The 24,581-nt window shown below is 43.7% G+C and overlaps 1 protein-coding gene across 2 annotated transcripts in view; it reads left to right on the top strand.

The window, feature by feature from the left end:
- The window catches only part of TRABD (TraB domain containing), a 52,792-nt gene that overhangs the window by 15,520 nt on the left and 12,691 nt on the right, over positions 1–24,581 (top strand). For both annotated transcript variants that reach the window (XM_067564347.1, XM_067564348.1), the window contains exons 2-7: positions 1,977–2,038; positions 4,160–4,238; positions 7,788–7,954; positions 9,557–9,697; positions 14,322–14,432; positions 22,635–22,774. In XM_067564347.1, coding sequence (XP_067420448.1) covers positions 2,015–2,038; positions 4,160–4,238; positions 7,788–7,954; positions 9,557–9,697; positions 14,322–14,432; positions 22,635–22,774 — 662 coding nt within the window. In that variant the 5' untranslated portion in view covers positions 1,977–2,014. The remainder of the gene's footprint in view (positions 1–1,976; positions 2,039–4,159; positions 4,239–7,787; positions 7,955–9,556; positions 9,698–14,321; positions 14,433–22,634; positions 22,775–24,581) is intronic.

The following is a 24,581-nucleotide window of genomic DNA, read 5'->3' as shown; positions in this document are numbered from 1 at the left end:
CTGTAGCTGCTCTCTGCACAGACTCCCTCTGATTTCATGGGGAATTTTACCCACAGAGAGTCTGTAGAGTCAAGCTTTTAATCTCCTTGGAATTGTCTTGTTACCTGAACTGCAGTTGTTTTCCCTCCCACCCTCCCTCCAGACTCCAGTTTGCTGGGTGACCAACAGCAGTAGACAACCCTACGGTGTAAATCATTAAGGTCTGTCTATATATGTGAGCAGCTGTCTGAGCTACGTGCTGATACTTCTTGCTGCCCTGTTGGATATTTTTCTTACAATATCCACCTTTAAGTGGCAGCCAGAAAGCAATAAAAATCCATTTGAATGAAAATTAGAAATCCAGCGTGCAACAATGCACTTCATACTGTACAGAGCATGAAGTAAAATTTGACCCAGGTCCAAAAAGCTTGCATTCTAGTTGAGATAATATTGTTCAGACATGCAATGAACCAGGTTACAGAAGAGTCTGATTCCAAAGCCCGGAGTGGTGATTTCTTTATTTTAACAATACTTATTTTGGTGGATTAACAGTGTTGGGTTCTGTGGAAGAAGTTTGCACAAAGAAGGAATAGTTAATTGGTTCAATAGCTCTTACAATCTGCTGCATGCCCGAGACCAGAGGTTCCAAAACTTTTCTTATTGCGTACCCCCTTCCAGATCTACCAGCTGCCCGCTTACCTCCTTTCAGATCTACCAGCTGTGCTCGTACCCCTATCCCTCTTATCACTTATACTTAGTGTTAAGCAGAACATACTACCTATCTTTAGCCATCTGTCCATATTTCACGGTTACATACAGATACGGTTATAGTGGTGCAATGTATACAGCCAAAAAAAACCCCTTGACTAAGTTCTGTGCTCTGTTAAACTGGGCAGTTGCTGGACAACTGAATCCATGCAGTACGGTGATTGGAGGTGAGGGCTCTGTACATTCTGTGTATCTGTGTTCTCATTGGTACATCTTAAAGTAAATTACCATAGTTTATATAGCAAATTCCCACAGAGTTTTAAAGCTTTGTCTGAACAGCCTAATATGAAAATGCAATAAATGAAATAATTAAATAAAATCCACCATTACACAGTTTCTTCCGCATACCCCCAGGGATGTGCCGCATACCCCCAGGGATGTGCCGCATACCCCCAGGGACACGAAGTGTAATAGGCACCTATATAGAAAAAAGCCCTGAGTATCGGGACTGTCCCTATAAAATCGGGACATCTGGTCATCCTAGCCTCTAAACAGCCTGATTGTAAGTTTCACTAAGGCTCCTTTATCCGGAATGAGATGTGTGTGAAGGGGCCTTAGTGCAACTGAGAATCAAGCCTCTTGGTTCATAATGTTTTGTCTGATGCATGACACCAATATAAATGTTTATAATGGGAGGCAAAACCTAATACCTGGTTTCTCAGCATGGACTTGTGAGTTGTCCATCAAATAGGTCCAGGGTGGGGGGTTTGTGATCATCTCCCTTTTTAGCTAGGTAGGAGGGGAGTCACCAAAATAAGAGGGTTCCTGAAACTCTTTTCTGTTGTTGCATGGGTTCATGTAAGGAAAAAGGTGGAGACCCACATAGTGGAACAGCACTTTTCCTATTACCAAGAACTTTCTTTTCTTCTTTTACGCCCTTTTATTTCCATTTGTCTGTAGTTGATCTGCAGAAATTGGTATAATCCTGTACATTGCAGAACCACAGGTAGCTGGGTTGGCAAAGCCAAATCCCCATTATTTCCAACTCCCGCTGACCCAATGGTTTTTGCTATCTTTGAAATATTTTCCATAAACAAGTTTGTGCTATATATCTTTAGGTTGCTTCTATTATCTTAACTATTTATCTGGGGAAGGTGGAGGATGGAAATGCCTATACTTTTTTCAATATTTTTCTGTAGTTTTTCATAAATGCTCCAACCTTTGCTAGTTACAGCTCTAAATCTTTTATTATCCTCCACCCCACCACTCACCTTTTATTTTTTTTACAGGCCTTGTCTGATTAGTGGAATTAAACTACACTTCAGTAATGCAGGAGGAGCAACAGCCTGAGGTAGGATTGGAAATAGCATCTTCCCCAGTAGCAATGATAGAAGGCACTTAACAGGCCCAGAATCAGCCAGGTACTTAAGCACATGCCCACTGTTACCAACCCCAAGTATTAAAAAATTATGAGATTTGAAAAAAAAAATTAAACGGTGGATTCTTGTTGTTTGATTCCAGTTTTTGGGCCTCTAAGGTTTATTTTCAGGCTTTTCTCTGCAACTGTGAGTGGTAAAAATCTACTCTTTTTATTTGTAAGTGAAAGCTGAGATTCTCTCCTAAATACCTGACTCCAGGGGTTCATGATAAAATAGCACAAGTAACTTTAAGCACGTGAGCAGTCCCATTGTAGGCACCTTAAGTACCTTGCTGAATCAGGGCCTAGTTGCCTTTTTACACTCTTGAATTCCTTCTGTTTCTCTTCTCTCCCAACTCACTTTCCCATGTTCCTGGAAATACTTTGCTATGGAAGATAGTGTTTGTGTTTTGAATAATAATAAAATAAAGATGGTTTTATCTGGCAAATAGCACTCTTCCACACGTACCCCCATTCAACCTCATTATAATGATAAAGCCATTACAAATGGCAGAATTTATTCAGGTTTTTATGCCACATATTTGAAAAATATAATATGAAATGTTATTGATGTTTGAATAGAGTTGCTTACTCTTAGAGAGGCTTAGAGAGTGGGTACTCAGAGGCTGAGTGGGTACTTGAATATATTGGTAATTGTGTCCTGTCTATTGTGTCCTGTTTATGCTTTTGCTACAGAACAGGTACATTATGAACTGCCTTGAATTATTTAAATTGGGTACTGCAGAGCTGCTCTGCTTGTCCCCTTTCTCAATGTGTGTGATTTTTGTTTTAAGTCAGAACACAGGTTGGGTGTGTGATTGCTACTGGCTGGGGTTGATGAAGAATTCCAGATCCTCCCAACAATTACCTGAAACAACTTGAAGTAATGCCCTTGCCTAAACATAGCTCACAGTTGGGCTTTACTTTGTTTGTAGTCTCTTTCTGCATTAATTATATTTCTCTGATTTGCTTGGAGATTGGATCAGTCCCAAAAAACTGCAGGCTGAATTACGAGGAGTGCTCCAAGTCTGTGTTGTCTGTAGTTCCATGTTCTTAAAGCTTTCATACTAACTATGAATCAAAGGGAGTTTGCTAGTCAAAGAGTTGCCTCAAATATCTCAAAGTGTAAAATTTTCAAATAAGTCTTTGGACATCCAGTCAGACAGATCTTAAGCCTTCAAAGAGTTACACGTGTTTTTTAACTTCATCTCCCATTTACGTGGACTATTTATATTTGGGAAATAGCATGTGCATAAGTGTTTGCAGAATCAGGCCTTATTTTGTAGTCTCTCTCTCTTTCACACATATAACTTAAAATGGTATAATACCTAACAGACCCTTTTGAATGTATTTTTGTGATATCTAATTTGCATTCTTCTTGGGGTATGGCTACACTAGAGAGTTTAAAGCAGAGCAGCTACACTACTACTTAACTACTCCAGCCCCCGTGAGTGGTAGAAGCTATGTCAGTGGGAGAAACTCTCCCGCCCATTTAGGGCTGTGCACACTGGCGTTCATGTCAGTGTAAGTATGTCACTCAGGGGAGTGATTTATTCACACCACTAAGCAACATAAATTTTGCTGACATAAGCTGTAAAGTAGGCACAGCCTCAGACTCATAATGGTACACAAGTTAAAAAACTGACTGGCTGGCTGTTAAATGAAATACGATGTTTCCCATAAGTAGTGATGCTTTTAGAATCATCTGTGCACAGTGGTTTCTTACACACAAGACTCTTCTCTATGATGTTTTACAGAGAGTAGTCTGCTTGAATAGAATCTATAATCTGATTATGTGAACCCTGTGTTAGGTTTATAAATACTATATTTTTCAAAATAGATTTTAAATGTCTTCAAATATATTTTTCTCTGTCATAAATTTCCAGCTTACAAAAGAGCAGTTGAAAAATCAGATTTTGGGTTCTGTCTCTGTTTAAATAATTTAGAAGCTTGAATATTATACATGGATTCAACCTAACCAGACTAACAAGGAGAGAGGAGTGTAAAACACTTCATTATAATTCCCATTGTCCTTTGAATTCTTATTTCATGCAGGCTGCTGCAGAATCAGTGCCCTCCTCCGATGCACCAGAAGATGGCCCAAACGAAGATTCAGACGCATCACAGAATATTTGTATGTGTTAGTTTGATCAGGAAAAAAGAAATGTCATAACGGTAGAATGTAAAGCTAAATGTTTGCGCTGCTTCATTTTGTAGCAATTAATGTGATTACTAGTCCAAAAAGGAGCTAATGACCCTATATAAAAAAGGTAGACATGTAAGCGAGGGAATTTGATCATGATTTGCACCAAAGCTCTACCATAAAGGCCAAATCTGAAAATAGCAATGGTGAAAAAAGGGCATATTTGTCTGTTGGGGGTGTGTATCAGTAATCTACTCCCATGTTTTAAAACTAAAGTTTTTGGGATCATAGTCAGATCCAGCAGTGTTTAAGCGGGGTCCTGTTCTCTAAGCAATACTTGAGTATGTACATGTTGGGTTCTATATCATGCCACTGCAATGATAGTGATGTTGCACCAGATCATGAGGATTTCATGTCTTTGTCATTGATGTGATGTTATCCTGTTGCAATGGCCAAAATAAATGTTTGTCTTGAAATCTAGGCTTGCAGGCTGTGGGGCAGAGCCATTTAGATCAGGACTGTCCTGTGAAATGTAGGAAGAGTGGCAGTCCTGACCAGTGTACTAAGCCACTGGTCAGTTTAGTGGATAACTGAAAATTTCTCTGATGAAATATGGGGACGCTAATAACTTTTTATTTTTTCTGCTCATGAAATATAAATTCAGTCTGAAGGTTTGTGTGTAAGGGAGAGTACTACTGACTTAAGTTGCTTGGCATTGACCATGAAGTAGGAAACTATTGCAAATATCCTCCAATTAAAGAAAGACTTCAGCATTTCTGTCAAATCCTATGTATGAAATATGTACATGCACAACACATTTGGAGGTCGAAGTCATATGATAATCTACTAAACCATAAGATAAATAAAATGTATCCCATGGTTCTGCAATTTATCTGCATCTTTGACACCTTATCTACACCCTGACTAATCCTTCTCCGTGGGACAACCGTAACTCTCCTGACCTCTGAGGAGCTTAAAAGTGCTACCAACCTGTAGAACAACTTGCCAGAGAAATATTTCCTATTGGCTTGTAAAGCAAGTTTGTTGCAAACAAAATTACTTCTCCACTCTTTCTGGTTTTTTTTTAATACATATTAAATCTTACTTAAAAAGCATCATTCAAAGCTGTTTGGTTTTTCTATTAAAATCAATGGGAATCGCTATCTACCTCAGTTAATTTAACTTCCTGGGTCTTCACAAGCTGCTTTCATGAATTAGGGCAGGTCTACACTGAAAGGTTGCATCAGAATAGCGGTGTCTCTTGGGGGTGTGAAAAATCCACACCTTTGAGAGACATAGTTAACTTCACCTAACCCCTGGTATAGACAGCCTCTCAGGGAGGTGGATTAACTACAATGACAGGAGAACCCTTCCCATCACCTGTAGTGAGTATCTACACTGATGCAGCTGTGTCACTGTTGTGCTTTAAGTGTAGACATAGCCTTGGGCTATTGCAGAACCATGTGATACATATGCAGAACCATGTGATACATAGTTTAAGGGCTACATTTAAAACGTTTAAGGGCTACATTTAAAAAGTACAGCAGCGCAGCAGCTGTCTCGGTACAGCTTGTGTAGCCGTGCTATGTCGATGGGAGAGAGCTCTCCCGCCAACATAATAAAACCACTTAAATGAGAGGTGGTAGCTAAGTCTGCAAGAGAACATCTCCCATCGACATAGCTCAGTCCACGCAAGCGCTTATGCTGGCAAAACTTACATTGCTCAGGGCTGTGCTTTTTTTTCACACTTCTGAGCAACCAAAGTTTTGCCAGAATAAGTGCTAGCATAGACAACGCTGTGTCTACCCTTAAACCACTACAGCAGTTGTGCCCACTGTAGCACTTCAATGTAGAAACTCGCTCCTGTGACTGGCAGGGTTCTTATAGAATCATGACGTTTTCATACCCCAGAGCAAAGTAGCTGGGTTGACTTGACTTTTTAGTGTAGACCTGACCAAAGGGTCTACACTGAAACATTGCAGCAGTGCAGTCTTAGTAGAGCATGCCAGTTTCTTTGTTACATTCAGTATAAATAGGCTGAATTTATGTTGTATTGGTTCTTGCTATGAAATGGTATGGTGCTGAACCTGGGAAAAACCATTGAGGGTTATGTCAAGTAAATACCTCTTGGAAGACTTGGGCATAACTGTATGTCATTTAAAACTATAATGGCCTTCAGTGGTTTTGGCTATGTGTACACTTAAAATGCAACAGCAGCACAGCTGCAGCTGGTCTCCCATAGCACTTCAATGTAGACACTTACTACAGCAGTGGGGGAGGGGGTTCTCCCATCGCTATAGGTAATCCACCTCCCTGAGAGACGGTAGCTAGTTGATGGAAGAATTCTTCCATTGACCTAGCTCTGTTGACACCAGGGGTTAACTCATCTTAACTGTCTCTCTCGGGGGTGTGAATTTTTCACACCTCTGAGAGTTATAGCTATGGCAATGTAACTTTTCAGTGTAGACCAGTCCAAAAGAGGCTTAGATTAGGCATTGGAGCTATTGCTAGTGTAGGCACGCACTATACATGTTCACACATGTACAGGATCTGTCTATGTGAGGAAACTTACTGTTCTTATTAAACTGGTATAACTACCTTTGTGGAGAGTCTCATTCCAGAGTAAGAATCCCTTCTTCTGGTTTAATTTGTTACTTCCAAAGCAACTTCTCCAAACATACTGGAATACGAGTGTCCACAGGGGAATTATAGCAATATAATTATGGTGCTAAATTTTCCTGTGTAGACAATCCCCCAGTAACTCTGCCAGTGCATTTTAGTCCTTATTTATACTCATCTGGATCCTTTCCTGAACAGAACCTGCCAAGCTGCAGGTGGTTTTGTGACTTGAACAATATCTGCTAAGAACTAGGATGATAGCTATCCTTTGTCCTACATTACCAGGGCTACATCACCCTGTCCAGAGGCAAAACCTACTGCATGGGACATTTTACTGGGAAATCTCAAAAAGGTTTTTGTCCCTGCAGACCTGGCAGATCAAAGGGCCATCCCTGCAGAGGCTCTGTAGTTCTGCAATGGCTGTCTGGCATCAAAGCTCCACGGGAGTAACATTATCATGGACTCTTCCCTCCCCCCCATCCCCTTCACTGTCCCCCCACCAAGGTACAGTGACTCCCAGAAATCCCTGAGGGAATCTGCAAAAATGAATACTGCCCAAGGTGAGGCTGTATCCTTTGGAAGGCACACTGTGCCTTTCCACCCACCATCCTATTTCCAACTGTCACGTCTCCTCCCTTCCCACTTCATGAACTGCAGGGAGAGCCTGTTTCACTGTCCAGGGGGGTGACGTTAGTACCACAGAGGCACCTGAGCCCCTCTTCCACGTACTGAGATCCATGCACAGAGGAGCCAGCCCAAGACATGGATCTCAGTAACAATATGGTCCCAGAATTGACTCCAGGACTTGCATGCTAAAGCAATGGTATATTAATTCTGCTGAACTATTTAATCATCTATGTATTTTTTAAAATTTAATTCACATGCAGCTTATAAACATGCATATTTTATTAAACTTTGTAGCTGATGCAGATGCATTTAAAATTCTCCTGGAGATGAAGATGAAGAAGAGACAGAAAAAGCCCAATCTACCAAGCACTGTGACCGAACTTGTCACTGAGGAAGGGTCTAAGGTGTTTGTGGTTGGTACTGCCCACTTCAGTGACAGCAGCAAAAGAGATGTAGTGAAGGTAAACACGCAGGCTGAGCCATTCAGCAACATTTTATTATATGCCTGGAAAGTTGACAACAAGAAACTGATTTATTTTCATAACAATAACTTTGCAGTAGTGTAGGACATCTTGGGATTTGGGTCGTAGAATGTAATTGCATGATTCAGCCGTGACTTTGCAACTAACATTCTTGATAGTGTATGGCAATTGGATAGTATCTCTGTAAGTAGCTTCTAGTAGACATCTCTGGCTTCTATTGCAGAAGCCACTATATGTTTGTATACAGTTCCTAAAGTCAGTTATTTGGAACCCAACTGTGTCTGTGTAGTTTCCTCATATTCTTAAAGTTATATATAGAGCAAAGAATCCACACCTCTCGTCCGTGCAAAGTGCCATGAGCTCTTTTATATTCACCCATGGTCAAGACCATTGGTTTTACATCTCCTCCAAAATGTGGCATCCTTTGTAGTGCCTTTAGTACCAAGCTGGGTCAGTGACTCAGTACTGCTATGGAGGGATAATTAATCACTATATCACAAGTATGTGGCTGAGTTGAGACTAGAATCTGTCTCTTGACTCAGCCCTGTGCTTTACTAGACTTCTTCCCTAAACTTAGCTTGTGGGGTTGACAGGATTATGGTACAAAGTAAAGTTGTAGGCCATAATATTTAAACAATAATTTGATCAAATGAAACTGCTAGCAAGTCCCAAATGTTATCAGGAATTGGCTTTAAAGCATGCTGTGGTATATTTTTAAGGCAGATGCATGTATAGTGCAGGTAGCTGGTTTTAGGGCTAGCATTCTCACCTATTGATACTTTAATGACAATCATGCCAGGAAACTATAACATGGAGTTTTAACATCTGTGTTTTCTCATTATGATAACACATGATCATATACTGTCACATAGTGATTTGGGATCACGCTGAGAATGGAAGCTGGAACTTTTAATTGCTCTGCATGCTAGGACTGTGGGAAGCAGAACAGACCTGTAAAAACTGGGATTGTTTCTCAAACTTTGGGGTGGAAGTAACTGAATCAGGACAGGTCTGAAGTGCTAGCAGAGCAACAGCTGTTTGAAGCTCCATGTCCCATGCAAACTCTGCAACATAGGTTGGTCCCACAACCCTGTTTGGCACTGGAAGCTGAGCAGGAGGAAATCTCTGCTTGGATCAGCCTCTCTAGCAATTTGGGCTTTTGATTTAGGCAAGACCCGTCCCAAATAGGTTTGTGATGCTGAAGATCATCAAGTACCATTTAAAACGAACTTAGCTAACATGTACGAAATAAGACAAGATTAGATTTTTCCAGCACAACTGGTACTCTATGTTCCTGTCCCCAAATGGCTGACAGGTAATACATTTCACTAGCTTCTTCCTTATTTTTCGTCAAATAAGTAGGGCATAATTTATTTGAAGAAAAATGAAAGCATGTGATTACTCAGAGCAATATCAGTTGCCTGAAGCAATTTTTCATTGTGGTGTTAATTGAAAACGATTTGTGAAATGGATTCCTATTAAGCCCCATACCCGACAAATAACTCGTATAAGAAAATCAATATTTGCTGCAGAACCACTTAATCTTGTCTGCATTTATGTAAATAAATCCATCTTTTTCAGACAATACAGGAGGTGCAGCCCGATGTGGTTGTGGTTGAACTTTGTCAGTACAGAGTTTCTATGTTAAAGATGGATGAAAAGACATTGCTAAAGGAAGCCAAAGAAATCAATCTGGAGAAACTTCAGCAAGCTATAAAGCAGGTATGGTTCCCTCCAGTGAAATTTAAATCTATTTGTGCTAAAAGGTAGTTCATCGAACAGAAACATGGCTGGTACCAACTGCTACCAAGCCTAGTAGCACGTCAGACCTGGGGTGTGTAACTATAAAGGTCAGGGCTTACCTACCTGAGGAAATAGCCTGGAATAACTGTTGTGGAATAGGTACTCTGCACTAGCTCCCCATATTGGCACTCATAAAGTAAATTAAGTTAAACTGCACAAAAGCACTGTTAGGGCTACAGTTTACACCCCCGTAGTCCGAAGTGCGAGGCCGTGTAGACGTAGCTTTAGTGTGAAATAAGAGTGTCTGCATGGGGAGCTAGTGCAGAATAGCTATTGCATTTTAAATTCACAACCTATCTTATTTTGTAATAGCTTTACTGTGTAGAGACCAGCCCTTAGAGTTAAGGTTGTTTGTTAAACTTTAGTTTCAGCAATTCCTGGCTTTTCAGTGCTTAAGGCCTCAGTTCTACAGTTGGATTTGTACAAGGAGCCCTTTGATATAAGCAGGGCTCTACCTGGGTCTCACCATGTGGATCGAGTTGCAGGACTGGAGATTAATTTTGCAATCTTAGTGTTCGTTTGAAACTATTTTATGGAATTTTAGCATAAATCTTGTATATATGTATATTTGGGGCATTTAATTTTTATGTGGTTTCTGGGTGGTATATTTGGTTGCTTTTTTCCTTCATCATAGTGTATTGTTGTTTTTGTTAATTCCATTGTATAGCGTGTTAATGTTCGTTGTTTGTGTTACATCATAGATTAGTCATATCCAAACTGCCTGGCTGCTAATGTGTGGATGTGTATGCAAATATTAACTCAGTCTCTTTATTATCTGTATCAAACAATGAACTTTATTTATGTTTAATGCAGTTAAATTTACTCAGGCACCAAAAAGAGTTGATTAAATGGTATATTTATCATAACTAGCACAGACTACAAGCATTGGGTCACCGATCAATGGTGTCTTAAATAATCAAGTTAAACGGACAGATTCATAGTCTGCTGCAGATACTTTGACTGTATCGTGCACTTTAGGCATAAGTAAGTAGCCTATTGACATAAGTGGGACTGCTTGAGAGTCTGTATTTACAGGATTGGTCCCAAAATGAGAACACTTGTTAGCCATCTGAAATCACATGTAGTGAGTAAGAAGTTAGTGGTGTTTTTTTTCTTGGGCTGCTCAGTAAGCTCTTTGACTCATGCAGTTAAATACAAAACAGGAAGGACGAGTTATTGCTTTATGGAATATCAAAGACCAGGATACTGCAACATATTTAAATGTTACGTTTTTTAATAAGTTTTGCTCTAAAGCAATGACCAAAATGACACCGCCTCTGTGCAATCAAGGGATCATCATCATCAAAGTTTCTAAACAGTTAAAACAGGAACAAAATATCCTGCTTTACGATATCTAAATATGATTGCAACAGTTTTTGCCTTGCAACTTTATTAGAGGAAACAGCCAATAAAAATCTTATTTTAAAAAAAAACTGATTACAGATCATTGATAGACTTTTTACATTTTTTTCTATATAGGAGACTTATGATTGCAGCTCTATAGTGTAGTGGTCAGCAGGTCCTGCCCAGACTTGGGATGCTGCTCGGGGCACTGCAAGTAATACAACATTGAACCTTGTTCAATTAAATTATTAATATTTTTGTGCTGTTCTTTTAATGACCATTTCAAAATCTAAGGTTCATAAATAGTTCTATATGGATGAGGATCCTTTGTGTATGTAGAAACAGTTGCATTTTACCCATTCCCAATGGTAATCAAGCCTGCCTAGGGTGGATATTTTCAAAAGCACCCAACTCCCACTGACTCTCAATAAGAGCTCTTTCCCTAACTGCCATCTGTGCCATTGACTGTTCCCCCTTACTCAACAGCCTGCTCCCTGATAGTGACGGGATGTGGTGTTAGAGCACTGTGAAATGCCCCAGATTAGTTAGCAGGGATTTTTGAGGCCTCTCTTCCAGTTTCAGTTCTTGCTGGTTTACATCCCAAATTTTGCTTTGCAGTGGAGATCCAAAACACAAAGAAAAGCTCAACCTAAACATCAGAACTTTGCCTTGATTTCAGTCAAGGGGTCAAAGCCACCCCAGTCATCATCCCAGGATCCTTTAGCAAAGACTGCTGTGGAGTGCTGTGCTGGGGAGAAGGGAGGGTTTCTGAAAGGTGAGCAGTTTGGGACTTTTGAAAAGGAGCAAATTCCAAACCGCCATATCCTATAACCAAGAGCTGGCACCCCACCCTATACTTGAAATGGCCTACCCTCCTGAAGCCAGGTACCCATTTGCTACTGAGTGAAGTGCACCAGGAGTGAGAAATCACCAGGCCAAGCACCACGCAGAGAAAACAGTTTCTTAACTACTTACAAGTTTATTTGGGGCCAAGAGGATGTGGGGTTTTACAAGGGAAAAGGAACATCACATATAACAGACTTATCTACTTTCCTAAATAGGGGGACTAAAGCAGATTAGAAGGATAACAAGACACAGGATACACTAATTAACGATTAGATGATTTCCAATAGTATAATTAATTAATGTTAATTATACCTGAAAACTATAACAAGCATGCTATTTAAAATCTTACCACCACGAGGAACAGGGTCATGACGCCTGGCCAATGGGGGGATACGAGAAACGCTCGGATTCAAGACCCGGACCGGTTACACTCGACTCGACTCTCGCCCAGTAGAAGACTCGGGGGCGGGAAGGGAGGCAGCAGCTTCAGGCGTGCAGTCTGGTGGGCCGACAGCTCTCTTCAGTCAGACCCACCGAGATGCAGCAGTGTTTATGCACTCGGGCTATGTGCAATATTCGTAACAGCTGATGGCTGTTGGGCTATGTGCTGTATTCGTAACAGCTAATGGCTGCTGGGCTATGTGCCGTATTCGTAACAGTTGATGGCTGCCCCTGGCTATTTGCAACGTCCCATTGTTTGCCATTGCAGACGTGCTATCTTAGGTGTGTCAGTAAAGGTCCCGATAAGGTCAGGTCTCAGGTCTACTGTAATTGCCGAGCGGGAGGGGCTGAGCGGGGCGAGTGCCGGTCACTAGATATTATGTTGTCGCCACAATCCTATAACCAAGAGCTGGCACCCCACCCTATACTTGAAATGGCCTACCCTCCTGAAGCCAGGTACCCATTTGCTACTGAGTGAAGTGCACCAGGAGTGAGAAATCACCAGGCCAGCAAGGAGAGTGGGAGGGAGGCTATTGAAAATGAGTGTTCATTCACAGACTACACAGGACAAATACTTTCACAAATTCAGGAGTGATCCCCAGAAAAATTAAAAAAAATTTTTTTTTAAACTAAAGCAGCCGAAGCTGGGTTCCTGCTGAGATCATTTGCTGCCGTTTGCTCCTTTAGGACTGATGTAATTACTTTGTGCTTGTACTCTGGGTTTTGTTTTTGCACAATGATGGAAACGTCGTGTCCTGCTGTGTAGCAGGACTTGACTGCAGTGTACTCATCAATCATGTTCTTAATCTGCCCAAAATCCAGTGGCTGTCCTATTTACTTATACTCAAGAAAATAATAGGCAGCCACCAGCAGCACAAATCCAGACAAAGAGAATTAAAGTCTTAAATAAATGAAAATGCATGAACAATTGTGAGTAAAATGCTGCTGAGAGATTACTGTAATATAGCCTAAGGATGGGGGCTTGTATTTATTGTATTGTCTATCCACAAGGTACATCTGTCCTAAGGGAGAAAATGGCAGCAAGTGATCTCAGCTGCTTTAGTTTAAAAAAAAAAAAAAAAGTCTTCTCTTGCTGAGGATCGCTCCTGAATTTGTGGAAGCATTTGTCCTAGTGTATTCTGTGAATGAACACTCATTTTCACTACCTTATTCTGGAGCCCCAGGCGGAGCTTAAAGCTGTCTTCCCTTAGTGGAAACTGGCAGTGCTACAATTGCCAATCCCGTTTGGATCCCTTCTTGTGCCCACAGGATGAATCAAGCTCAGGGTTTTTCTTTAAGATCTCATGTGCAAGTCCATGAACAGGAAACTGCCTGGCACTCTTTTCTGGATTAGAAAAAAGGAGATCCGATTTGACTCAGTCAGTGTTCAGCACTGTTTGATGGAATCTAGCTGCTTCATGCTTAGACTGCTAGATGTACCTCACTCCAATGTCCCTATAACGGCAAATATCCTCATGTTCTGTGTTACTTATGTTTGGAGGCGAATGCAGTGGTTGTTGTAATCCTTTCAACTGCAGGTGCATGGTATGGGCTGCTCTTGCTATTCACATGGGCAGACACTTTCTTCTCGTCTTGGGTAGGGCAGGGGAATAAACCTAGGCTGAAACGAGACTGGTTTATTTATTTTTAAGCACATTTTTCTTTAAGCAAACAGTCTGGTGTGTAACCAAAGAGCATTTTTAGCGATGATCCCACGTATAAGTGATGAAAGCTGGAATAATGGGGCTGTGTTCAGCAGTAAATCAGCTCCAGAGGATGGCTTTCAATATTTCTTCATCAGAATGATTGATGGTTTTCAGTGATTGATAATGGCACAATGTCTCTGCGTACTTCCTAGTAATCCATACCGGTTGATGGTTCTCTTTTAATGGTTTTCTCCCTTTTCTGGTAGAATGGAGTCATGTCAGGACTGATGCAAATGCTTCTGCTGAAGGTGTCTGCTCACATCACAGAACAGCTGGGAATGGCCCCAGGAGGGGAATTCAGGGAGGCTTTCAAAGAGGTAAGGGCTGGAAGTGGTTTTTTCTAAAGTAAAGATACCAGTCTCTTGTACCACAGTCCAACTAAAGAAAGTCACTTGTTTGGCCAGAGTGCTCTTTTCTGATCCTTGCTTTATATATGGTGAGGCCAGAGAGCTAAGACTCATCTTCACCTTAAAGGGGAACTGCAAAAAGTTGAGGAAAATGGTGGCTTTTGCCCTTTACTGCCCCCTTCTGGTTCCATGAAGATTTAAAAATTTGGGGTTTTTTGCTTTTTTAACAGCTTTTGTCTTCTCCCTAGAAATAGTGATATTCCGTTCTTACTTCTCTGCTTTTGCTGGGGGATATTGAAATCACAGTAGGTCTCCAGCTGAGCGTGAGGGGATGCTAAACATTTCACATCGAGCTTTTCTCCCAGTTTTGGTCTTGAACCTTCAGTGAGCTCTAGGCGGGTGGAATCCTGTTCCCAGGCAAATTGGGGCCTTTATCTGGAGCCAAAGAATTTGCATTGGTATCTGCAAACAAATACCCCCATGCCCTGAGTTCTGTAGCGTCTGACTAAACATGTTCTCCACTTCCAGTGGAGGGTGAGAGAGCTGCAGCTCAGTTTTCAGTCTGTCCTGATTATGATGATGTCCTTCTAGTTCTCTAGATCAGCATTTCCCCAACTGCGTTGGAATCCTCTGTGGAGGGGTGGGAGCAGGGGGCCACAGACTTTTAATTAATAAAACAGAACACTTTTGCAAAGAACAAAAACCTAATTAATTAATTAAAATCAACATGTGCCAATGGTTCCTACGTTTTGCCCTATACTTAGGCTAAAGTGTTGGGTAAAATGTTGTCTCAGATGGCACTGTGTGTGTGTGTGGGGGGAGGGGTTTAAAAAGCTGTGTCTTTCATATCCCTCATTTGAGAGGGGAGGAGGCGTTTAGGCGGACTGGTGATCGCTGTGTCTCTGGTGATCCAGAAGCTGAGCACATGGATAGTGGGTGTGAGAAGAAGCAATGCTTGCTTAAACTGGCAGTTGAAAAAAGTTGGCGGGTGGAGTATGGCGGCATGAACACACAGGAGGAAAGCCTCAGTCTTGAATTGTGACTCTAAGAATAAAGGATGGATTCTGCTACATTTATATTGTGAAAACCTGTTGCTCCGCTCCCCTGCCGCCACTTATTTCCCTTTATTGTCAGTAGCAGGAAGAACTGGCCGGCCTATGAGCACCACCTACACAATAAGAATGTAGCCTGTCTTGTAGAAGGGTAAACCCACCCCCCTAAGCTGACTGAGAGAGGGTGTCTCTTTGGGAGCCTAGCATTTTTCACTAGGAGTGTGGTGAAGCACTGGAATGGGTTACCTAGGGAGGTGCTGTTTGATATGAATAGAGCCCTGTGTTTTTATTGTAATATCTGCCGCATTTCATGAAAGAAGTATTCCATTATGAAATATTACACTGAAAATGAAAAGGTTATTTACCTACAAAATTTACAATTCTTCTTTGAGTGCTCATAGACTTTAAGGTCAGAAGGGACCATTATAAGGATCTAATCTGACCTATGCTAGTCACAATGTGTCTTCCACATGTGGGCACACCTGAGAGTCACATGCCTGAGTCTGGAAATTTTAATTAGCAGTGTTTGATTGTGCAGTTGATCTCCTCGTGCTCCCAACTGATGGCATAAGATGCAATGCGGGCTGATGACTCTGCAGTTCCTTCCTTCTGCTGCATGGACTGAGTCGGAATCCCTGTGTCTACTGATTTCTCCAGCTTTTCCTCTTGATAGAAACTATAAAAAGATTTGTAAATAGTTTTTGTGCATCATAGCTAGGGCCCTACCAAATTCACAGCCATGAAAAATGTCACCGACTATGAAATTTGGTCTCCCCTGTGAAATCTACCAGGGAGGGGAAGGGCTGGTGGTGTCCCAGCCGGGACTCCTACCATATGCTGGACTTCATCTGCTAGTCCTGGCAGGGCTGCGACTTCCTCTTCTGAAGGGGCCGATCCCGGGGCCGGGTCAGATCCACTTTCGGGAACCTCCCCTGGCTGCAGGAAGCTTCACGCACCCACTCTGCGTCCTACTCCCATTGTTTCCCAGCCTGGGGGGGGAGGGGTCACTGTACAGGGAGCAGCCACAGAGCTTCTTGCAGCTGGGGGAGGTTCCTGGAGGCGGGTCTGATCCGGCACTGGAAGCAACTCTTGCAGGAGAAGAGGAAGTCCCATTCCTTCCCAGCTCAGCTGGGACCAGCAGCTGGAGCCCAGCGCACCCCGCCAATGGCACCGAAACCAGGGGACATGCACAGGACTATGGGCATAGTTGGGGGCGGGTGGTAGGGGGTGGCACTGCCCCCTCCCCCCAAACGGCAAGCCTTGGGCAGGCACAGATTAGTGCCGGCAGGGGCTGCGCTTTGTGGCGGGATCAGCTCCCCCAGTGCCAAGTGCAGCCCCAGCCAGTGCTGCTCTTTGCCTGGCCAAGGCTTGCAGTTTGGGGGCAGGGAATGCTGCTGTGAAGTGCTGCTCCGTACCTGCCTGAGGCCTGCAGTTTGGGGATGCACTGCTGCTCCCTGCTCTCCAAAGAAGGGGGCTTGGGCTCTGGTGCCAGTGGCCCCCCCCCCCCCACTCTACAAAGGTTTTGACACCCTTTCCCCCATCCCTACCCCTCCCTGGCTCCAGTGCTTGAGTGTTAAAGGAGCCTTGGCACAGCACCCCTCCCCCGACCACACCCACCCATAAGGTGAGCCCTGCCTTCCCCCAAAAAGTGATAATCTCCCCCCAATACCATGTAACCCTCATGTCTGCAGTGTCTGCTGCTCTGGCTGCCCTGCTCTGAAGGCAGCGCCTCCATGAACTGCAAAGCAGAAGTAAGGGTGGCAACAGTTCGACCCTCCTACAACCCTCTTTTGGGTCAGGACCCCCATGGTTATAACATGGGAAATTTCAGATGTAAATACCTGAAACCATAAAATTGAGGATTTAAAAAATCTTACGACCATGACATTGACCAAAATGTATCGTGAATTTGGTGGGGCCCTAGTTATAGCTTTTCTATTAGCATAGTAGAGTTAGTGTAGCTTCCCTGGTCTGGGGACTTCCTTCCCATGGTCTTGGACTATGCCCAGAGTCTGAGTGCTCAAGAATTACGTCTCCTGCCCTCTCTCCTTCTCCGTGAACGAGGATCATCAAAGCTGACCCTTCTGCTTGGGTGAGATGCCTATCTGTGCAAAGTGCAGTATTTATTTCTTGTTTCCACCAAGAATTCATGAACTTGGTCTAAGGAAACACTTTATGGAGAATGCTATGGGGCCCCATTTTGATCCGGGCCAAGGAGGCCCCTCTACTGTACATTGGCCCCAACAGATGCGCAGCACCTCTCCAAGCATGAGCTTAGGAGCAGAGTCTGCAGCTCCTAATCCCAAGGCCTCTTCCTCCAGGCCTTCTCATGAGAGTAGGGGCGCACTCTCATGGGCGCAAGGACAGATCCCTTTACAGGACTGTCCACAAGACACGCAATCGATCCCCCCCCCTCCCCCAAAGCCCATCGAGATTGTGTGAGGCTTTGCACGTGGATCCTAAGAGACCAGCACCACTGATGGACCCCCAGGCTCGAGGGTAAAATGCATAAGAAGAAAGATCTGCTGGTTTCGTCAGTGACTCTGGCTCTGAAACACAATAGTCCGCCAGTTTTGTTGAGGGTAGATCTGGACCCATTGGTTGGCTCGCTCATCCAAGGACCGCACTACCTCCAGAGACGTGCCAGATCCATCAGTTCTGACTGTGGAAACGCCCCTAGCACTGGGACATACGGACATGTACAACACCGAAAGATATCTTCTTCCATTATCCACCGTCTCCCATCCTCTTCAGCCTGGCCCTCCTGAGGGACATTACTACACCGGAGGAGAAGATTACTTTGATGTCTCAGGAACCATGTCATCTCCAGCCATCAGGCAGGAGTGCCACGATACCGATGGCCCTAGCATTGCAACTGAAGCAATTTTTGAACTTGGACAAGTCAAACTTTATGGCCACTCATTCACCTCCTCGGAGAAGGACTAGCCCCGACAATCAAGGCAATCTGGATGCTACCCCTCCCGACATGACTCCCAGGGGACCGCTGGTAGCCAATGCCATGGGGTCCCCCACAAATGGCTGTCCCCTCTTTCTGGCCTTATGGGGGCCATGGGATCCCTATGGCAGATGCACTGGGCCCATCTAGGAATATTCCCACACTACTTCTTGGCATCCACCAGATCCATTGGAGTCGGAGGAGGAGGAGGAGGATATTGACCCGGATCCACAGGTACCGACAGGAATCTTATCCTCATCTCTGGATGAAGTAGTCAATCCTTCCTCTCCATCTCCCCCAGATGATCATAGACCATGTCAGGAGCTACTGCAAAGGATTGCCAATGACCACCAGATACCGCTGGAGGAGGACCAAGACCCACAACACCAGCTCCTGGATATTTTGCAACCTGCAGGCCCAAGTGAGGTGGCACTTCCACTTAACGAGGCCATCATGAAGCTGGTCTGGCACACTCCAGCATCCTGTGCCCCTTACATGAGAGGTGCTATTTTGTCCATGCTAAGGGAGCTGAATTTCTTTTCTCCCACCCCACCCCCAACTCTCTAGTACAGGCAGCTACGGAGAGGGCTAGGTCGCAACACCAAAAGAGCACCCCAACTGACAAGGGTTCAAAGAGGTTGGACCTTCTGGGGAGAAAAGTCTTTTTCTCTACGGACCTGCAATTCCGTATTGCTAACTATCAGACCTTGTAAGCTAAATGTGATTTTAACAACAGTTCCAGGCTGCTGGACTTCAAGGACAAGCTTCCCTCTGAGGACAGAGCCCAATTTCAGTCCTTCATGGAGTAGGGCAAATTAGCAGCACAAATACCCCTCCAGGTTGCAGTAGATGCAGCAGATGCAGAATCCAGAGGCCTGGTCGCTGGTATAGTCATGAGGAGGGATTCTTGGCTACAGTCTTCAGGTTTCCCCAGGGAGGTCCAGAATACCAAACAGGACCTTTCCTTTGAGGAGCTGAATCTCTTCAGCAAGAAAACGGATGAGTCCCTACGTTGGTTAAAGGACTCCAGATACTGTGTACTCCATGGGGATTTACACTCTTGCCATGAGGAGAAAACACCAGAGACAAGCCTGTAGGTCAAGTCCACCCCCTCCTCAAACATTCTACCACCAGCATCAAGCCAAGCCTCCATGGAAATGTCAGAGGATTCAGAGGCCTTGTATCTTGGCCCCCTACACCACCACACCATCTGCCCATTCCCAGCTGCCTACAACCCTGATATCACCCACCTCCTCTCCCATTATTTTTGGGTCTGTCTCACATTCTTCACCCACATTTGGAACTTGATCACAGCAGTTGGGTCTTGGAAATTACCTTTCAAGTAATTTCCTCCTCTTCCTCTCCCTCTCCCCCACAGAACGTTCTTGTGCCTTATGGTGGGCCAAGAACACTTCCAGTTCAGAGTCCTCTCCTTTGGGCTAGCAGCAGCATCCAGAGTGTTTACAAAAGTTTCCTCTGTGGTGGCAGCCCAAACAAGATGTCAGAGTTGCACAGTTTTCCCATATCTGGGTGATTGGCTCTTGGTAGGTCACTCCTGCCAAGAGGTCAAGTTGGTGATGGAGTATCTGCTCCATCTTCTAGCAGCCCTGGGCATCTGCATAAACAAAGAAAAGTCTGTTTTATCACCCAAATGGATGATAAACTTCATCAGAGAGACACCAGACTCTGTTTCTGAGAGAGCTTTCCTTCCATCAGAATGACTTCAATTAATGAGCAACCTGCTAGCATGGATGACTCGCAGACCAAGAAATATGGTCAGAAATATGGCCTCATGCATTTAGGTGACGCCATTGGCCTGCTTTCATCTACAGCGTCTACAGGCCTGCCTCTGGTCAGTCTACTCACCAGACAAAGATCACATCAACTCCAGAGTGACTGTTCCAGCCAGAGTCATCGTCTCCCTCACCTGGGGGGTCGAACCTGGAGAGAATGAGTGGGTATTTCCTTCAGCACTCCCACCTCCAAAGCCACCATCATAACCGATGCTTCCCTTCTCAGCTGGAGTGCTCACCTGAACAGCCACACTGCACAAGGTACCTGCACCCCACGGGAGGCCAGCCTGCACGTCAGTGTACAGTCCACCTGGCTTGCAGAGCCTTTCTCCTGCTTATACATTCACTTCACATCCAAGTGATGTCAGACAAACATCGGCATGGTCCTTTACATAAACAAAAAGGGTGGAGCAGGAGCTCGTCCTCTTTGCCTAGAAGCAGTCAGGCTTTGGAACTGGCACGTCAGAAACCTCATCCCTGTCCAAGCCATACACCTCCCAAGTGCTCAAAACTCTTTAGCAGACAACCTGAGCAGGCACTCCTCTGTGGACCACGAATGGGAGATTCACGACTCTGTGCTGATCAAAATATTCACTAAATGAGATCTCTTGCTCCCCAAATGAACAGAAAACTTCCCCTGTACTGCTTTCAGAGTGATGCTTCTCTGTTGTCATGGACATAGACTCTCAGGTATGCCATTCCTCCCATTCCCCGGCTATTGCAGGTCCTGAAAAAGATTCGTCACTGCAGGTCCAGTGTCATTCTCCTATCACTCAATTGATCCAGGCAGTTTTGGTTCCCGGAGCTCCTGAAGATGTCAGCCTGCCCGCTGGTCAGGATCTGCCCCTTCCTGGACCTCATAACTCAGGGCTGGGGGCAGAATCAGATACCCCAATCCAGACTTGCTCTATCTCATCAGAAATAGAATGCTTCTGTTCAGCACCCGTTCAGGCTCTTCTTACCCAAAGTAGGAAAGATTCAACTAAGACCTGCTACCTAACTAAAGACATTTCTCTACTTGGGTGCAGCATAATTGGCCTTCTCCAGGCACTGCAGATATTTCAGTCATTTTAGATTATCTCCTGTCTCTAAAAAAAATCTTGGGCCTTTGCATTAGCTCACTATGGGTCCATTTTGCAGTGAGTAATGCCTTCCTCCCTTCGTTTTCACCCACCCAACTACAGTAAAACTCATGAGGGGCCTTTTCAGGATTTTTCCACCAGTAGTCAAACCTACACCTCAATGGGACCTAAATTTCATTGTCAGCACTCACCATACTACCATTTGAACCCTTGGTGACATGCTTCATATCCCACCTGTCCATGAAAGTTGTTTTTTTAGTTGCAATCACTTCAGCCAGGAGGGTGAGCGAGTTGGGAGCCGTCATGGCAGACCCTTCATATACAGTTTTTCACAGGGAAAAGGTATTCCTTTGCCTCCATCCTAAGTACCTTCCCAAGGTTATTTCTGAATTCCATGTAAACCAAAGTATCCATTTTTACCTGTTGTTTTTTTCAAAACCCCATGCTTCTGCCAAAGAGACAACACTTCATTCTCTTAATGTCAGGCATGCCCAGGTATTCTACCTGCAAAGGACCAAGCCTATCAGAAAATCACCAAGACTTTTTCTTGCGATACCAGAAAGAGAGTGTGGTCAGGCAATATCCTCTCCGAGAATCTTTACATGGGTTTCTGGGTGCATCATCGAGCGCCATAGGTTAGCACACGTACCTCCTCCTGACGGAGTCATGAGGGTACAAGCCACCTCCATAGCATCCATACAGGATGCTCCAATACTAGATATATGGAGAGCGACCACCTGGAGGTCCATCCATGCATTTGCTATACATTGTGTGCTAGTTCAGGTCACTGCTGCAGATGCAAGCATCTTCCTTGCACTCCGCTCCAGCCTGAGAAACTGCTTGTCAATCACCCATGTGTAGAATACACACAGGGACCAGCACTCAAAGAAGCAGTGGAGGTTACATATCTGTACCTGGATATTCTTTGATTGTGTTCCTGATCTGCATACCACTACCCGCCCACCGTCCCCTCTGCTTTGGATCCTGCTGAATTCGCAGTAAGAAGAACAGGAGAGGCGTCATCCCGCACTGCCTCAATGGACACTGCTTGTTAGAATTTCTGGACTCTGACACATGACACGCATGCCTCCCCAGGTGTGGAATACTGATAGGAACCACACATCTCAAAGAACATCCAGTCACAGGTAAGTAACCTTCATTTACCTGATATTTAAGTATGACAATAATTGCCCTTGTTTCCTTAATATTCCGTAGGACATTTAGGTTAGTGTAACTAGTAACGGTGTCCTAACAATCTACCAACAGTTAATATGTACCCTCTCTTGCAGGCTGGTAAAGTACCTTTCTGTAAGTTTCATCTTGGAGACAGACCCATCCCTGTTACGTTTAAGAGAGCCATCGCTGCACTTTCTTTCTGGCAAAAAGTCAAGCTTGCCTGGGGCCTCTGCTTCTTATCTGACCCAATCAGGTATGAGTAAGTGTCTCAGCTTTATTTGTGAAAGGTAGATTGTAATTACCCAATCTTGCAAGTTGCTGAGCATCCTGTTTGACTTCAGTGAGAGCTAAAAGTCCTTAGCAATCTTCCGGAGGCGATCAGGCCCTAAATCAGCCAAGAGGAAGAATTATCAGCAATTTCTTATTTGATCTGCTTCATTAGAACTAAATCCTGTTTATCTTACTCACTCAGCTAGTCCAGTCGATGTCAATGAGATAGTCAGATCAGCAGTATTTGCACCATAAAATGCATGGTGTGTTCTGTAGATGATCATTTAAAAAAATGCAGGGCTAGCTTTTATGATCCTGTTCCAACCTCTCTGCATCAGCCAAGTGGTATAAAAGGTCTGGAATCTGGCTATGGCTGGAAAAATGAGAATTTCCCTGGAGAAGGAGTATCTCAGTTGGTGTAAAAGTCAGTGGAGCTACTTTCTTGCCAACCTCCCCCACATCCTTCTGTAGAAGGAGGGATTGTGACAGGGAGAAAGTGAAGCTGCGCTGTGCCAATTCACAGCTGTTTTATGGTCACATAGGGACCATAGCCTGCTGTCATATTTCACATGAGAACTGAGATATGATTACCAGCTCTCTGAGCAGGGTGGGTCTTGGTGCAGAAGAGAGTATGGCCTGTAACCTTTAAATGTCTGACTGTTCTGTTCATTAAAAGCACCTTTTCAAAAGGGTCTTTATTAACTTTCCAGCAAGTGTTACAATAATGCAATGGTTCCCATTTCCATTGTTCTGTTTGTCTATTTTTTCCCCCTACAAAAAAATGGTAGGGCCAAATTTGGTTCCATCCAAATAGGGGCCAAATAAACTCAGCAAAAGCAGCACTAATTTGCATGGCTCAGAAGTGCATTCCCGGCTTCCACTGCAATGTACTTGTGCTCCCAGCAGATGTATAGAGTGATAGTGGGCTTGCAGGGGAATGAATGAGAACACTATATGCAAAAATCCATTGGCCCATGCTCTCTGATCCTTAGCACTTGTCCATTCCTGTAGTGGTTAGAACCATGAGCAGCTCAGAGGGAACTACATGGGTTTTCAGAGACCCAGAGCTGAGCCATGAGAGTTGCACCTTCTATCTCCCATCCTTGCTTTAACTTAGGTTTTATTTATTGCTATTTCCACTTATGCATATATTGTCAAATCCAACTGTGGAGCCAATATCTGGCACTCTCTTTTGACCTGTTAATTAGCAGCTTATATGCAAAATATGGGAGTAACTAATATTCTTTATTATCAGCCTGTGGCATGGATTTTGCTCTTCATTTTAAGAAACTTTTCATTGACTAAAAGAAGGATTTCTGTGCCACACCTCCCTGCATTTTCCTCTCTTCCCATCAGGGAGACATTGATCACTAAATTAAAACAGGCAAATTTTGCTGCTTATTATGTGTGTGGGCAAGGTCCCTACACAGATGAGCTTACAGTCTAAATTTGGATGTGACAACAGGCGATGGTAGCAAAACTGAGAGTAGGAGGGGGTAAGGAAAGACAGGGTTACAGTTATAAGGTCATGATGAGTCAGTTCCAGTATATTCATATCTTGATGGTTACATGAAGGGTTTTTAAATAAATATCAACATCTTGTCTAAACAGGCTGGCATCATCTCTTTAAGATATTATATATAAAATGCACAATACACTTGTCGCTTGTCCTTGGCTCCAGCATCCCCAATCCCAGAGCATTCCATGACTCAGATATACTAAAAGCAAGCAAATAAAACACATTTTGCTGTCTTTGTTACTTAGTGATATCAAAACGTTTGTTTACATGT

Source organism: Emydura macquarii, unplaced genomic scaffold (assembly GCF_026122565.2).
Source record: "Emydura macquarii macquarii isolate MOO-44397 ecotype Brisbane River unplaced genomic scaffold, CSIRO-AGI_Emac_v2 contig_2636, whole genome shotgun sequence".
In the NCBI taxonomy this organism is placed as follows: Eukaryota; Metazoa; Chordata; order Testudines; family Chelidae; genus Emydura; species Emydura macquarii.
This window is presented reverse-complemented; position numbering and strand designations above follow the sequence as displayed.